Source organism: Mya arenaria, chromosome 14, assembly GCF_026914265.1.
Source record: "Mya arenaria isolate MELC-2E11 chromosome 14, ASM2691426v1".
Classification (NCBI taxonomy): domain Eukaryota; kingdom Metazoa; phylum Mollusca; class Bivalvia; order Myida; family Myidae; genus Mya; species Mya arenaria.
The window spans coordinates 12,085,056-12,099,956 of record NC_069135.1 but is presented as its reverse complement, the minus strand read 5'-3'; the positions used below and the strand labels follow the sequence as shown (position 1 = coordinate 12,099,956).

Here is a 14,901-nt window from a genome sequence, read left to right as displayed (position 1 = left end):
GAAGTTTTTTATGATGCTTTGTATCCAATTTTAAATTAGAACTAGTATGCACACTCGAGAACGGATTGACAGCGAAGACATCCGTGAACACTAGATTGAATAGTTTGCACAACAATATAACTAATATACATACTCGAGGACGGAGTGACGGGAAAGCCACCTGCGGAGGAGTAAGCTGAAGCGACCCGCGAACTGCCACTTCTCCATTAAGTGCTGGAAGTGCAGGCAGCATAGGGGTAGTATAGATTCAGAACGTACTTATATGTTTGTATTTGCTTGCATTTAGTTCGTATTACTGATATGGAAACAACGCATGTCTAACAAATCTGTATCTGGGTTTGTGATCGGCATTTAAATACGCATTTTATCTGTACAGTACAAAAATTAGAAAAAAATGGATGTCTTGACAATCGTCTTATATTATGTATTCTAAACTATTTTAACGAAAGAGTTTCTCCATCCAAGCTTTTCAAGACAAAGGCAGATATGTGCCCACTAGTTCTGAGTTAGGATTTAAACATGTTTTATGCAAGGGATGACAACAGTCTAAGAGACCTTATTGTAAATGGTTAAACGTTATGCCCGGCATAAAATAGTAGACAATCGAATCACAAACGGTGAGCTCGAAATATCCTATATTATTTATGTCCTACCCGCCTCTGAACTTCCTCGCGGACCGCCATGTTAAGGAGTGAAGATGAATCTCTCAGCCGCTCTGCCTCCTTGTGATTTGAGCCGATGGACCGCCTCCCCGCACCTCGCCAGCTCGCAACGGAGTTAGACAGACGCCGCGAGTCCCGCATGACGTCACCAAACGTGCTGCGGCGACCACGTGCAGAGTGGGAGAAGTCTGACTGCCGATGGCCGTCATGGTGGGCTTCCGGATACGAGCGCCTTTGCTTTTTGTTATCCATTCTGTGCTGGGAAAAACAAATCCGACGTGTTATGTTTAAACCAATGTCACTTTAATGCGACAATAAGTCGAAATATTTGTATAAGCGAATAAAATAGGACTGCAAGTGAGTTCATATGCTGACAAGTGTGCCTCGTCTTATATTATGATCAATTATAATACAGTCAAGTATGATGTCAAACTCCGATCTGTTTAAAACATTGATTTAACTGCACATGTCTTACTTTGGCTCCCACACCGACTTTAATAATCTTCGCGACCGTTCGAACGTTTAGTTTTTGCACGTGAGGGACGGCGGAAGAGCGCCCTGACCGGATGTACCCTCGCGGTCGCTTGGACGCGAGGTCCGCTGACGAACGGGTTTCCGGGGAAGATACGTCCGCGCTTACAGGCTTTACAGACTTTGCAGGGGTGATCTTGACTGAAATTTAAAGCATTTTTATACCAATGTCAATTCTGAAGCGTTGAGAAGACACACTATTGATATTAAACGTTAATTAATAATTTTTATAATAATATTTATTTTTATTTTTTAATACAATGTACTTCAATCTTACTTTGAATGATATCCATCACTGGTTGTTGTTGTAAAATTAATAGAATTTAAAAAAAGCACCGCGATGCAGAATTTTATTTTCATATTGAAAACGCCTTTCTTTAAGGACGTGCAGTAACAAAACGATCTTCTATCTGAACGGTTCCTCTATGGAGAGATGAGATAGTGTGCTGTAATATCTGAGCAAATACGATTTAAAGGGCAGGTTTTCATTAAAGTTTGGCTATTGTTTACCATTATACCATTGATAGTTTTCCTTTTAAAATGAACAAAGCAAAATGTTCCGTAATTATCTGTTGAGAAATCAACGAAAGTTGCTCTCTTTTGTTCGCTGGTTGAAAGGACCTTTCTTCCACAAAGAAATGAGACAATGCAAATACCTTTCGGCACTTGGTAAACCCAGAGGTACCGCAAGTGTTATGGACAACCATAGGTGACAGTGTAGGGCAGGAATGGTGGAAAACAATGCTTCATATAACTATATAGTATATACACATTAAACACTGGTTTGACGAATGTGTTTGAGCATCCAAGCTTTTAAAGGCAAAAGCATTTTTTTGTGTTGAACAATTTTATCTTATTTATAATAATACGTGTCTATAAGTATAGTTATGATTTTTATCCTTCGCCTTGAAAAATCATTTCTAAAACTTTTCGTTGCCAACTATCATTTCTCCTGTGGCTGTGAGCTTACGGTTGTCCTGTTTGGTTACATAGATAGTACGTGTAATTTTTAACTATGTTCTATCTGCGGTTGTCAGAACCCTTTCTCAACACCTACCAAACTGTATTAAGTAATCATTTTAACATCGTCATTGTGAAGTGTACCCTGGGTCCGTGTTTAAGCGCGGGCGGCATCTCGCCAGGGTGTCAGTAAATATTTGACATTGAAAAATGATCCTTTTTCAATACCTTTAAAACTCACTACAAGATCTCCTTATTAACGTTCCAAATGAGATAGTGAAATTTAGTTTCAAGTACCTACTTCAAGTAGGAACGATAATGAACGATCAAAACATGAATTATGATGATCAACTAATTCCTATCGTATTTATCTAACAGTTTCATACTTTTAATTTCATGCTTCCAGTCTTTTCTTAATCAAGTATTTTGTCCTCAGAAAGCTTGAACTGGAGCATTTCAACGTCTATTGTAAAACAATAACACCTAATATATCCATGAATTTAGCGAGAATATAAGGAAGTTATTGGAACGAAAAACAGACATAATATTTCCATTTATAAGATTATCGACGAGTGCGCCTATGCCTTAAGAAGATGAACACATGATTCGTGTGACAGTTACCATCAATGTCGTTTCCTATGTCGAGATTGAAGGTGACTTCTTTTAAAAAAGGCATGATCGGAGAGGCGACGGTCCCTGGTTCCTTGAGATCCGTCTTCCGGTCACCGTCCATAAATCCGGAAGTCTCGGATCTCCCACTTAACTTCCGGACACTTGTCTCTTTTTGTGGGTTGGTTGCGTGCATTTCAAAGTCATTACTGGCGATTGCTTTTGAAAGTTTCCGTTTCTTTTCACCAAGATAAGACATTGTTTATTGATCTGCACTTCGCATGCATGATAATATTTGGCTTATTACATAAATCTTTGGATTGCATTTAAATCTTTCGCCAGCTTTACTACCCCTTAACGAGTGTTCAGGGGTCCATATATAAATCCCGACCACTCATACGGCATTTTTCTGTTTTCGTGAATTGCTTGGTAAACACGTAATGATGGTTATGATGTACCATATAATGAAAAACAATACAATCCATAAACACTTCAAAACTTAATGTTATATTTTACAATTTAAAACTAAAATGCATTAACTACTTGTACGTTCAACAAACGTGAAGCGGTTTCTCAGCTTATACAGAAATTAAAATTCGATTTATTTTAAACAAAAAAGTCGTACGCACCTATTGTTTTTGTTCAGTGGTAAGATATTTGATCTAAACCCAATCCTCTGGTATGATAATGTTCCAACATATATCCGTTCACGCTATGGCGAAGCATGGAAAAGTCCGACGCGAGACGAAATGTCAAAAATAATTATTTTAATAGTTGCTCTGGACCTCTTCTGCTAATTTGACACTTAAGAAACATAAAGCAAATCATCGTTAAAAACTTACTGCTGATCGTTATCAATGTATTTCATATTTTGAGACCGCAAATGTCTATATACAGTGTGCCTCGAGTCACTGTTTACAAGAGGACTATTACTTTAATTATATCTGTTGAAGTTTTTGCTAACATAAGGGAGAAGAAAGATGTTACAAATGCATTTGTATCAGTAAACGTTGATGTAATGCAGTTTCAACATTAATTAAACACATAACGCCATCATTAAATAAAAATAAGTTTTCTTTTTTCTTCTTTTTAGACAATGTTAAAATAAAGATTAAAGTTTTAAGCAATCCCATTACAGGATTACCCAGAATACGAGATTTGTAATATTCGTTTGAAAGGATTTTTTCAGCAAGTTCACGAAAAGCAAATCTGATGTTGAGATGTTATGGAGTAATGCTCCATGCAGGGATGTAGAGGGTAATAGTCATTCTGCTCCCTTACACGTAACTGACCATCAAACCTCCTGTGTCATTCTTTGAAGTGCTCGTTCCAAGGCGATCACGTTCCGGCTGTTTCTTTTCGTGTACAAGCCGAGTATCCTTTATACATATGCCCGCTACAGTTCCCTCTTTGAATGTTAACAGCCATAGTATGGTCTTCCAGAGGATGATTGAGGAGTGAAAATAGGTTTTGTCACACCCCAAAGACCGCCCGGTTAGCTCAATCGGTAGAGCGTTGGACTCTGAATCGGACATCCCGGGTTCGATTCCCGGACACTTTTGTTGTGATGGTTTATGAAATCCTTTCTACAACCATTCGCACTGTACCAAGAAATTGCCAGGTCCTTTGCAGAGGTGAAGGCACCTAGTACTGGTTCTGCCCAGGATAGGTGTGCGGTGGTTGAACTGTCACTCTGGGACCCTTCGATGTGCTCACGCCGGGACCCGGAGTATAAACTACTAACACAACCACCCAAACTTTTTACATTCAATACGAACAAGTCTTCGAGCTAGTTGTAATTGAAGAAGTCCAGATTCGGACATTGACCTTCTGTAAATGACATTGTGTATACACATATGTTCATTATAGCTTTGCTTGACAAAGAAATTAATTTGTTAAAAACACTCAATATTTAAAAAAAATATGAAACTGACCTTATAAAGTAATATTCCGTTGGAGATTATTACATCATGACCTATCTGTGTTTGAAACAAATCGACTTATTGCTGCAAAATAATTGTGATCAGAAAAATCGTTCTTCTTATAATCAGCAAAGAATCGTCAGTAGTGAAATCTAGTTAAACTTTGTAAATTCCTTAATCAAACAACGGCTGTCAAGTGTTTGTTTATCTTTCTTACGCGGATTTGCTCATCAACAGCCTAAATATATACGGCAGGATTAAGACGTGATTTTAATAATGACCACGGTGTACGGATAATATTGATGAAGTTAATCAAATATTGGTAAAAATGCTAAGACTGGGAGGCGGTGGTTCAATGTCATGAAACTGCGAAAATGGTGAAGTCTAATTAAGTGGCCATGTTGGATAGAGTTCAGTGCCTTTTCTTTTGCCTTCAAAGAGCTGTAGCATGGGTACATTTAATAATATTAATCATTAAGACGCTAGGAGAATTTGCTGCACGAACCATGATTTGTGTCAATATCAGTGCAAGTAAAGTGTTTTCTGACTTAATTATAGTGGTATACGGAAATCATCACCCTCGTCGTCGTCATCATCATCATCGTCGTCGTCGTCATCGTCATCGTCATCATCATCATCATCACGTTCACCACCATCATCATCATCATCATCATCATCATCATCATCATCACCATCATCAGCATAACCACCATCATCGCTACCATCATTATATAATAATCACATCATCATCATAATCGTCAGCAGCAGTGGCAACAGCAGCAAGCTGATCATTTTATCATGTGTCATTCAATTATCTAAACATAAAAAGCATTCAATCAACACAACTTCTTAATAATATTTAATGGTAAATTATTGATGCATGATAATGGATTTCTATATACATATGTACAACACAACACTAAAATAAAAACAATCATTAGAAAGTTGGATCAAACAAAAGCAAGTAGAACATTACAGGAATCTGTTAACATATCAACAAACTATATGAAATTTTGAAGGTAGATAATCTTGTACAGAAAATATAAGAGAAAGTTAAGAGTTAAGTACACTTACATGTACTTAGTGAGTGTACATCAAATGAAATAATCAAAGAAACCACATGTAATGTTACACACACAACCACCAATAATTCATCAAAATACATGAGAATTTACGTTTTACCAAAATCAAATACACGCATCACATAAACACATACACATCATGAAAAATGTTCACACACTTAGTAATCTATACCCATAAAATATCCTTCAGTCCCTCACTTTCTCACTATCTTTTACACCCAATGCACATATTTATAATAGTAATCTTATACATTCCAGAAATAAATAAGACTAATGTTTGGCATCGTACCCTGGGTCCATCATGGCCCCCCTACCCCATGGGCGGGGTTTCCAGGGGGCCAATCATTTACTGCGACCACAGCACAGCACACAGGGCACCTGCCTCCCTGCCAACTGGATGGCTTTGTAACATGTAACACAATATAACCAGATTAAAAATAGGCATCATCAAACAAAGACTTACTAGTATATATTACATGTAAGTGGACACATGCATTTTTGGTGTGCTTTTACATATTATTCAGTTTTGAGACTACTCAATGCCAAGTTTAGTATAATTGTTCTAGTTCTTAACAGACTTTTTTGTTAAAAGAAGACTTATTCTCCTTCATAACTATAAACGTTATAAATAACAGTACAGTGATTCACTGTATACAAAACAACAATCTGTGACCCTTTATATAGAAAAAATATGCTTTTTGTCTTAAAGTAACAGCTGTGATTAACACAGCATTTACATGTTGATATACCAATGAATATAAACAAAGACCTCATTTCACTATAATGATAAAGAAATGCTTTAAGCCTGTAGCATAGTTGGTAAAGAGTCAATTAAGTCTTCGTTCCCGTAAATATCCCTTCTATGGTGATGTGTTTAAAGCCTTCCAGTTGCCGATAGTTAACCCCAATTGACCTTCAACCCCTGCCATGACTACCATCAAGTAACCATGGTAATAGGGGGAGGTAACTGGGGTTTACCGACCTCATCCCCCACCCATAGGAGGAGATGCTGGACCCCCTGGAATACCAATTTTTTATTTGAAACAAAGTATTATTGTATGATCTTGACTGGGACACATGTTTACAATGTACATATGACCAAATCAATCGCATTAATCAGTAACTTATAAGATAATAACAGCTGCTATTGGGAGGAGTAGGCAAATATATCTAAAATATATAAACAAAAACAATCCAATATGACTCATATTAGTAAATAATTACAAAGATTTTTCATGTTATACAATAAACATGATCACCGTTAGCTCATGAGCACCACACCATATAATCTCAGTCCCACTGGGACAACTTTGGGATTTTTAAGAAGCAGACAATGACAATACGGTTTGACCAAAACAGGGCATGAGATGATCTAACAATTACATGTAGATACTCAAATTGACACAATCAATACTTCTAGGTCTCCGTGGCCTAGTGGTTAAGGCGTCCGCCTACGGAGCGGGAGGTCGAAGGTTCAAGTCTCACACGGGGCTTGTTCTGACATGGCCGGTTGCCGACCCAGCAGCTAGTTAAATCGAGGGGTACCGATTGCCTTCCTGCCAGGCACCTGGCATTTGGGATAGGAATCGGGGTAAAGATGTTCATGAATGTAGGTGTCTCATAAGCCCAACGGGCTGGCCCTTAACTAAGAGGGGTGACACTATAATAAACAAACACTTTACTTTTACACTTTACTTCTAGTAAAGCTAGATCATATAAGCCAGAGGCAGGGTGACTTTCATTGAGTCACTAAGTCATGAATATTTCAGTGTTATTTCACAAACAATATATATTCATCGTCTGTATTTAAAAAATATAAGACAATCTCTTTCAAAGATGAACTATATTAAACACTTCATGTACTTTACTACAGTCATTCAAACAATATAAGAGTTGTAATATTGACCTACAAATTACTTCTATATATCCGATTATTGAGTTATGGTTCCAACATATTTTGTCAAATCCTAGATTAAGAAGGGTGGAGCAATATCATGTCTATTAAGTCGTAAAACATTAAAGCGTGGTACATATTGATGGCCAATACAAGATTACATACGCTAAAAATGAAGGTCATAACCTATTCTTTTATCATACTTCATTTACAGAATACACCGAAACAATGCTCAATATTAATAATCGTTCAACAATTGCCATGAGATTTTCTTCTCATACTAGATTAACATGAAAAACAGGAGCTTAAGCGCCTGTCTGTAGCACATGTTCACCACAGGAGCTTGAGAGCCTGTCTGTAGCACATGTCCACCACAGGAGCTTGAGCGCCTGTCTGTAGCACATGTCCACCACAGGAGCTTGAGCGCCTGTCTGTAGCACATGTCCACCACAGGAGCTTGAGCGCCTGTCTGTAGCACATGTCCACCACAGTAGCTTGAGCGCCTGTCTGTAGCACATGTCCACCACAGGAGCTTGAGCGCCTGTCTGTAGCACATGTCCACCACAGTAGCTTGAGCGCCTGTCTGTAGCACATGTCCACCACAGAAGCTTGAGCGCCTGTCTGTAGCACATGTCCACCACAGGGGCTTGAGCGCTTGTCTGTAGCACATGTCCACTTACATCACAGGAGCTTGAGCGCCTGTCTGTATTACCTGTCCACCACAGGAGCTTGAGCGCCTGTCTGTAGCACATGTACATCACAGGAGCTTGAGCGCCCGTCTGTAGCACATGTACACCACAGGAGCTTGAGCGCTTGTCTGTAGCACATGTACATCACAGGAGCTTGAGCGCCCGTCTGTAGCACATGTACACCACAGGAGCTTGAGCGCCTGTCTGTATAACATGTACATCACAGGAGCTTGAGCGCCCGTCTGTAGCACATGTACACCACAGGAGCTTGAGCGCCCGTCTGTAGCACATGTACACCACAGGAGCTTGAGCGCCTGTCTGTATAACATGTACATCACAGGAGCTTGAGCGCCTGTTTGTATGAAATGTCATCACAGGAGCTTGAGCGCCTGTCTGCATACATTTACACCATAAAAGTGATGCACCAGGCTCCAATATCACAAAAATACTTGAGTCTACTCCCATCTGAGAGCATTGTTTATATATATATATAGTGTAAAAGGAAAATATTTTTAATACTTATTTGTATTTAGCAGTATTCCATAAAGAAAATTGTTGTATGATACCTAAATAATGCCATTTACCATGCGAAAACAACTGCAGGCAATTGAGTTTTTCTATTGATTTCTCTAGTATATTTTTTTGGCTCAAGAATGAAATTTCTTCAGCATGTTAACAGGTGATGTTTTTCCCCTCAATATAATACATTAGATAATGCACTTTTAAAAAGAATAAAACATTAATAATTTTGAATCATGTCATGCTGTCAGGCAGCTGGTATATATGGACAAAATGAGTTGAGCTTCAGATTAAGTCATTAGTATTTTTGCGATACTGGGGCATGATGTTCAATATCCAGCACCTTACCTCCACCCCCTCTGAAGCCTCCCATTCTTCTTCTTGGGCCCCCGCCACTGAAGGAAAATAACAAAGGTGAAATTACACATCATATATAGACTCAAAGGGGCAAACTTTAGGTTACATTTTATTTCATTTATGCAAATTTTTATTTTAATGCGTTATTATGTTTTATTCATTTGACTTTGATGATCAAAACAAAAAAGTGTATGACTTGTGTACAGGTAGAAAATATAAGCTTTTTTTTTAGTACTTATAATAACTTATTTAATTTTTGGCCATGTAGCTGATAAATGAAAACCCCATTTATATAGGCTTTTATTTTCTCCACTTTAAGGCGAATAACATAAACAAGTATCATAGATGATCTGAGAAGCAAATTCAAGTCTGGCATTTGTACTTCTATTTATAAATGTAAAAACTTTTAACTTTTTATTGCTGACTACTGTATTCCGCTTTCATCTAAATCTATTTTTTAAAGAGATCAGTTTCAAAAGTAAAAGTAAAAGTTCAAGTTGAAATCATTCGAGTCCACTCACCCTCCATCGTTTCCAGCCTTGTAGTCTGATGTGTAGTTGTTACCATATTTAGTTTTGCTCGGCTGAAAAGTATCATGTAGTGCAATTATTTCCTGAATGTTACCATTTTAAAACTGATGTTATTACCCTGTTCTTACATGTATTTTTATAAGTTAAGTGCAAACATGATTATGCAACATAAGACAATATGTCAAACAGTGACATTATTTATATATGTAATAATTACCACACTTAATCCCAAATTATTGAAATTATAAATGGGTGCTATAATTTTATTTCATATGCTGTCCATCTTTCCATTAGTTAAAATGAATATGGGACAAATCAACAAAAGTTGATGCAAAAATTAAAACACTTTGTTGCATATTTTCCTTCTGACATTTTAAGGTGTTAGTTGGTAGGCAATTTGTTTTTACTTCTTAAGAAGTAAATGTTCACAGCATAATGAAAAAAAGGACTAATGTATATTTGCTTATGTTCATAAAATAAATCTAGTTTTGGTTGTCCAGATAGGGCAGTTGTAAGCATACTGGCTTCATGCCATGGCAACCAGGACTCCAATTTTTTTAAATTTTGCAACAGACAGTACACTCAATGAGTTAGACCCACTTTCCATTTCCCTCAGCGGATTTTTGCTATCGCGGCCAACACAATGAATTTATCGACTGTCCGCTTTCCTCTGACTTTGAATTTAAGGCCCTCCCAGGGTGATCAGTCGACCGAAGAATTGCAAACGTGGCGTTCCTCGGAGGGGTTAACTCTGCTAAACTTTGCAGACACTTGATATTTAGAATCTAAGCTTCAGTTGTTTTTTTTATTAAAAAATTTAAACTGATTATGACAGCTCCCGTAAATTGTTATTAATCTTTTTCCCGTTTTGCACTAATTGCACATACTTCTTATAAACGTGTGTTTTATGACTGAATACATTGATAAACACATTTCACCCAAAAAAGGCTAGGTTACTAATTACACATTTTCAGAAAATCAGGAGGTCAAACACGCTTTCAAAGTTCAGAGCACACAGTTGTTGCCTCGTTTTCTGTGGAAAATTCCCTAAAACGTCATAGCTATTTTTAACCACCTTTTTTACCTTCAGTATGGATCACTCGCGTGACTTCAGAGGTCATGGTTCAGAATCTTGTAAAATGTCGGCTGTTTTATGATGCATTACAATTAGAGGCAAAACATCAATGATCCAATGTTTATTATTAACAAGTCAAGACAATATTCAATTGGCATTAACGGACACAAATACAAATTGAACGCTGGTTTAAATCTTTTACGATTAAAAATGTACAAAAAAAACAAGCATGAAAACAAATAACTTCTGAATAAGAATGATTTCTTGCTTATCTGATAAGACACTGAGTTCCGCCTCATGGTCATAAAATCCTATGATTTTCAAAGCCATTGTTCATATTAAACTCGGCAGTAAACCAGCCACTCAGAGGAACTCAGTGGGATTTAAATGAGGGAAACAGTTTTACTCTCAGAGGAAATCCGCGATCATCGACTATATCCCTTGGAGTGATCAAGGAAAGTGGGTCTAACTCATTGTAGTGCCATCGACAGTGACTCTCTAAACAATCATTGTAAAATGAAAAAAGTTTAAACTAGAAGAATGAACTGAACTGAACTATCTTAGTTATTAAGTAACTAAACATACTTACTGAAATCATGGTTTCAAAGCTGAAAAAGATATAAAAAAAAATTGTAAAAAAAAAGCTCATATAAATCATGTACTTGAAAAGAATCATGCAAAACACTTTAACAGTCCAGATGAAATCAAGATTAAGAGCGTCTCTTTGCCAAAATATCAGTATAACAAATATCGTCTGAATAGATCAAGTGATGACATAATTTACACTCACAATAGGACAATGAAGTTAATAATTCCCCAGAAGATTTCCGGTATAATGGACAGTCGCCATAGAGTCTGGGACTCCTGAACCTTTCCTGAAACAAATATAAAGTATTGATATAATTTTACTGTTTTCAGTTTAAGGTAAAACTTAACTGTATATCTAAACAGTTAATAATTAATGAATTGCTTTATCCAATTTAATATATTTAAATCATCAATTGTTATTATGTCACTTGTTAGTGAACAAAGAGGAACTTCTCAAAAGGGGTAAAGACAAAAAGGTAAAATTGATTTGCAATCAAAATAATTACCATAAAAAAGTACTCTTTAAGCCTTGAAAACTATTCTAGCAAGCCATTCAATAAGAGAATATTTAAGTCAAGCATGTGGGTAATAGGGTAAATTGTCGGTAAATATATCTTCTTCTTTTCAATATTATGTAGCACCTAAAATTCTCTGGGCATGATAAACAAGAGAAATACAGTCTAACATTTAACAACGTTTTATTTGGTAATCCCTCCTTTTATTGCGTTCGTAACATCCAATAAGTCCATAATAATCCAACAATCCCTAAGTTCCACCATTTCCACATCCATTTCCGATACACTTATATATCGAACATGACAGCCTGGTCTACCAGTCTTCCCGAAATTGTAAAAATTCTGCCTTCGGCACTTTGGAAGTTTTTGCCTGTCCGAAAAAATATTTGCCAGTCCGAACAAACATGTCATAGTAAACCTAAAGAGTAAAAAAATGAATGTCAACTGTTTGTAATGCTTTCCCGATTTAGTTCACAAAAATCAACAACATATAAACACTACATTGACATGTCGTTTAGTAAAAATAAACACATTTGGTCTCGCAAAAAAATATTTAAACACCGCTGCCATTAAGGTGCTTTCTGGTTTTTCAGTCGTCCGTTAATTCCACCAACCGCTGCCATTTTGACTGCAGACAAAGTAAATTGAATGCCGACGATTTTGATTTTACTTTGTTGCAAACCAAGAACCTATCAAAACTGTTGTAATAAAATGCCTTTACTGATGAATCATATTTACTTGTTTTCCCCGGGAATCAACATCATGATAGCATATCGGAAATCCGAAATGGCCGACTTTTGGCGATGTTATGTGACGTCAATATCAGTATGGGATCGACTAACTACCGCAAAGGCAAATAATCAGCGAAAGTTTTTATAGACATTTCGCTTTTAAATACCTTTTCGCTATTTAGTCGTCTCGAAATATGTCGCTCATCCGGACCGTCATTTTCGGAAGACCTGCCGGACCCGTACAAAATTTGCCGGACATGTCCGGCGGACTGGCACATTTTGGGAAGACTGGACTACAGTACACTCAACGAGTTAGACCCACTTTCAGTTTCCCTCCGCGGATTTTTGCTATCGCGGCCAACACAATGATTTTATCGACTGTCTGCGTTCCTCAGAGTTTGAATTTAAGGCCCTCGGAGGGTGATAAGTCGACCGAAGAATAACGAACTCGGCGTTCCTCGAAGGGGTTAACTCCGCGAAACTCTGCGGACACTAGAATCTACGCTAAAGTTATAATCATTTTATTAAAATTTTCAACAGATTACGACGGCTCCAGTAATTTGCTATTATTCTTTTTCCTCTGGCCGTTTTGCATGAAGTTAGCTTACCACAAGAATGCAGTCGTATTTCACTAGTTGCACATGCATCTTACTAACCTGTTTTTTCTAATGACTGATGAACACATTTCTTCCGAGAAATTCTAGGTTACACATTTTCGGAAAATCAGGAGGTCAAACACGACTTCAAAGTTCACAGCGCATGGTTTTGAAGGCTTTTTGCCTCGTTTTCTGTGGAAAATTCCATGAAACGTCATAGCTATTTTTAACCACCAATTATAAATAGTATATTCTACATTGTATTGATCACGCGCTTGACGTCAGAGGTCATGGTTCAGTATCGTGTAAATAGTCGGCTGCTTTATGATGCAATAACTTAGTGGATATACTTTAATGATTCAATGTTTATAATTCAAGACAATATTCAATTGGCATTTACGGACATAAATACAAATTATACATTGGTACATGTAAGAATATTTTACGCTTAACAATGTGCATGAGCATAACAATAAATAACTTCTAAACAAGAATGATTTCTTGCTTATCTGATTAGACTCGCAGTTCCGCCGCGGGATCATAAAATCGGACGATTCTCAACGCTATCGTTCATATTAAACTCGGCAGTAAGCCAGCCACTCGGAGTAACTCGGGGGGATTTTAGCAAGGGCAACAGTTTTACCCTCGGAGGAAACCCGCGATCATCAACTTTATCCCTCGGAGTGAGCGAGGAAAGTGGGTCTAACTTGTTGAGTGTACTGTACATCTAAGTTTTACTGAATTCCATCATAATTTATATTTTTTTATTCAACAAAACCTACACAATAAATGTATTCTGTTGTACAGTATATAACCCTCTTCAAAGACATCATAGATGCATTTGAGTTGACCTTAGTAGTAATTAATAAGGGAAACACTCAAACGTCAACAGCAGAGTGATCATCAACTGATTAAACTCAGAGTAATGTTACAATACAGTGTTTGTTTTACGCAAAGCCGTTATTTGTGTATACTATATGGCTTTCTTAAAGTTATTTCACCTGTATTTCTGCAATCGAAGCCAATAGTAACAAAGAAACTCAAACAAAACTTACCACCAGAAATATAAACCATGTTTACGTTTTGCTGACTGTTTCTTCCGGTTCAGAGTCTTCTAGACGTTTTTCGTAGAAGATAGTTTAAAACACGGATAGTCTGAATGTAAGTAGGCAAATACCAACCTTATAACGCAGGGGTTATTTCCCTTAGATGAACCTCTCACACACACACACACGCACGCACGCACGCACGCACGCACGCACACACACACACACACGCGTAACCACGTTTAGAGTGTTGAACATTATTTTATTTTAAACATATTTTAACTTTTAGATGTTAAGCTTTTATTTGTTTTAAAGATTAAACAAAACGCTAGTGTGATGAAATAAAATCATTAAACAGTGAATAGCTGAAAACCAGTTGCAGTATTTATTTTTACATGGTTGTCATATGTCTTACATGTTCGTCAAGGGATATTGCTGCGTAAGAGATTGAGCAAATAATGTCAGGAATAAAAATGGATCTAATCCAAACTACAAATGTAACTTTATATCCACCTTCAGGACTTTTGAACGTCGAGATGATGGTATCTATAGATGATTATTCGACGGGCATTTCAAGGGCTCTGATTCTGAACCT

The 14,901-nt window shown here is 37.1% G+C and overlaps 2 protein-coding genes across 4 annotated transcripts in view; both read right to left on the bottom strand.

The window, feature by feature from the left end:
* Positions 1–3,484, bottom strand: part of LOC128217708 (uncharacterized) — a 44,619-nt gene extending 41,135 nt beyond the window's left edge. For 2 of the 3 annotated variants that reach the window (XM_052925032.1, XM_052925033.1), the window contains exons 1-4: positions 2,775–3,316; positions 1,138–1,334; positions 654–920; positions 134–213 (exon numbers count right to left, since the gene is read on the bottom strand). In XM_052925032.1, coding sequence (XP_052780992.1) covers positions 134–213; positions 654–920; positions 1,138–1,334; positions 2,775–3,021 — 791 coding nt within the window. In that variant the 5' untranslated portion in view covers positions 3,022–3,316. Of the gene's footprint in view, positions 1–133; positions 214–653; positions 921–1,137; positions 1,335–2,774; positions 3,317–3,391 lie in introns of those variants that run through there. The other variant, XM_052925034.1, reaches the window with a different exon arrangement.
* Positions 3,485–5,530: 2,046 nt separating this feature from the next.
* Positions 5,531–14,381, bottom strand: LOC128218537 (selenoprotein K-like). The gene is made up of 6 exons (XM_052926223.1): positions 14,316–14,381; positions 11,621–11,705; positions 11,420–11,438; positions 9,747–9,808; positions 9,217–9,263; positions 5,531–6,784 (listed from the first exon to the last, which is right to left on the bottom strand). The coding sequence occupies exons 1-6, from the start codon at positions 14,332–14,334 to the stop codon at positions 6,750–6,752; spliced, it is 267 nt and encodes an 88-aa protein (XP_052782183.1). The 5' UTR covers positions 14,335–14,381; the 3' UTR covers positions 5,531–6,749.
* Between the last annotated feature and the right edge of the window lie 520 nt (positions 14,382–14,901).

What these genes read in the sequence shown, in the direction of transcription:
- LOC128218537 (XM_052926223.1), bottom strand. An exon ending in AAGGCTGGAAACGATGGAGG is followed by an intron (nt 9,264 to 9,746) that starts GTGAGTGGACTC and finishes ATTTTCCTTCAG; the next exon opens with TGGCGGGGGCCCAAGAAGAA. An exon ending in AGGCTTCAGAGGGGGTGGAG is followed by an intron (nt 6,785 to 9,216) that starts GTAAGGTGCTGG and finishes TTGGTATTCCAG; the next exon opens with GGGGTCCAGCATCTCCTCCT.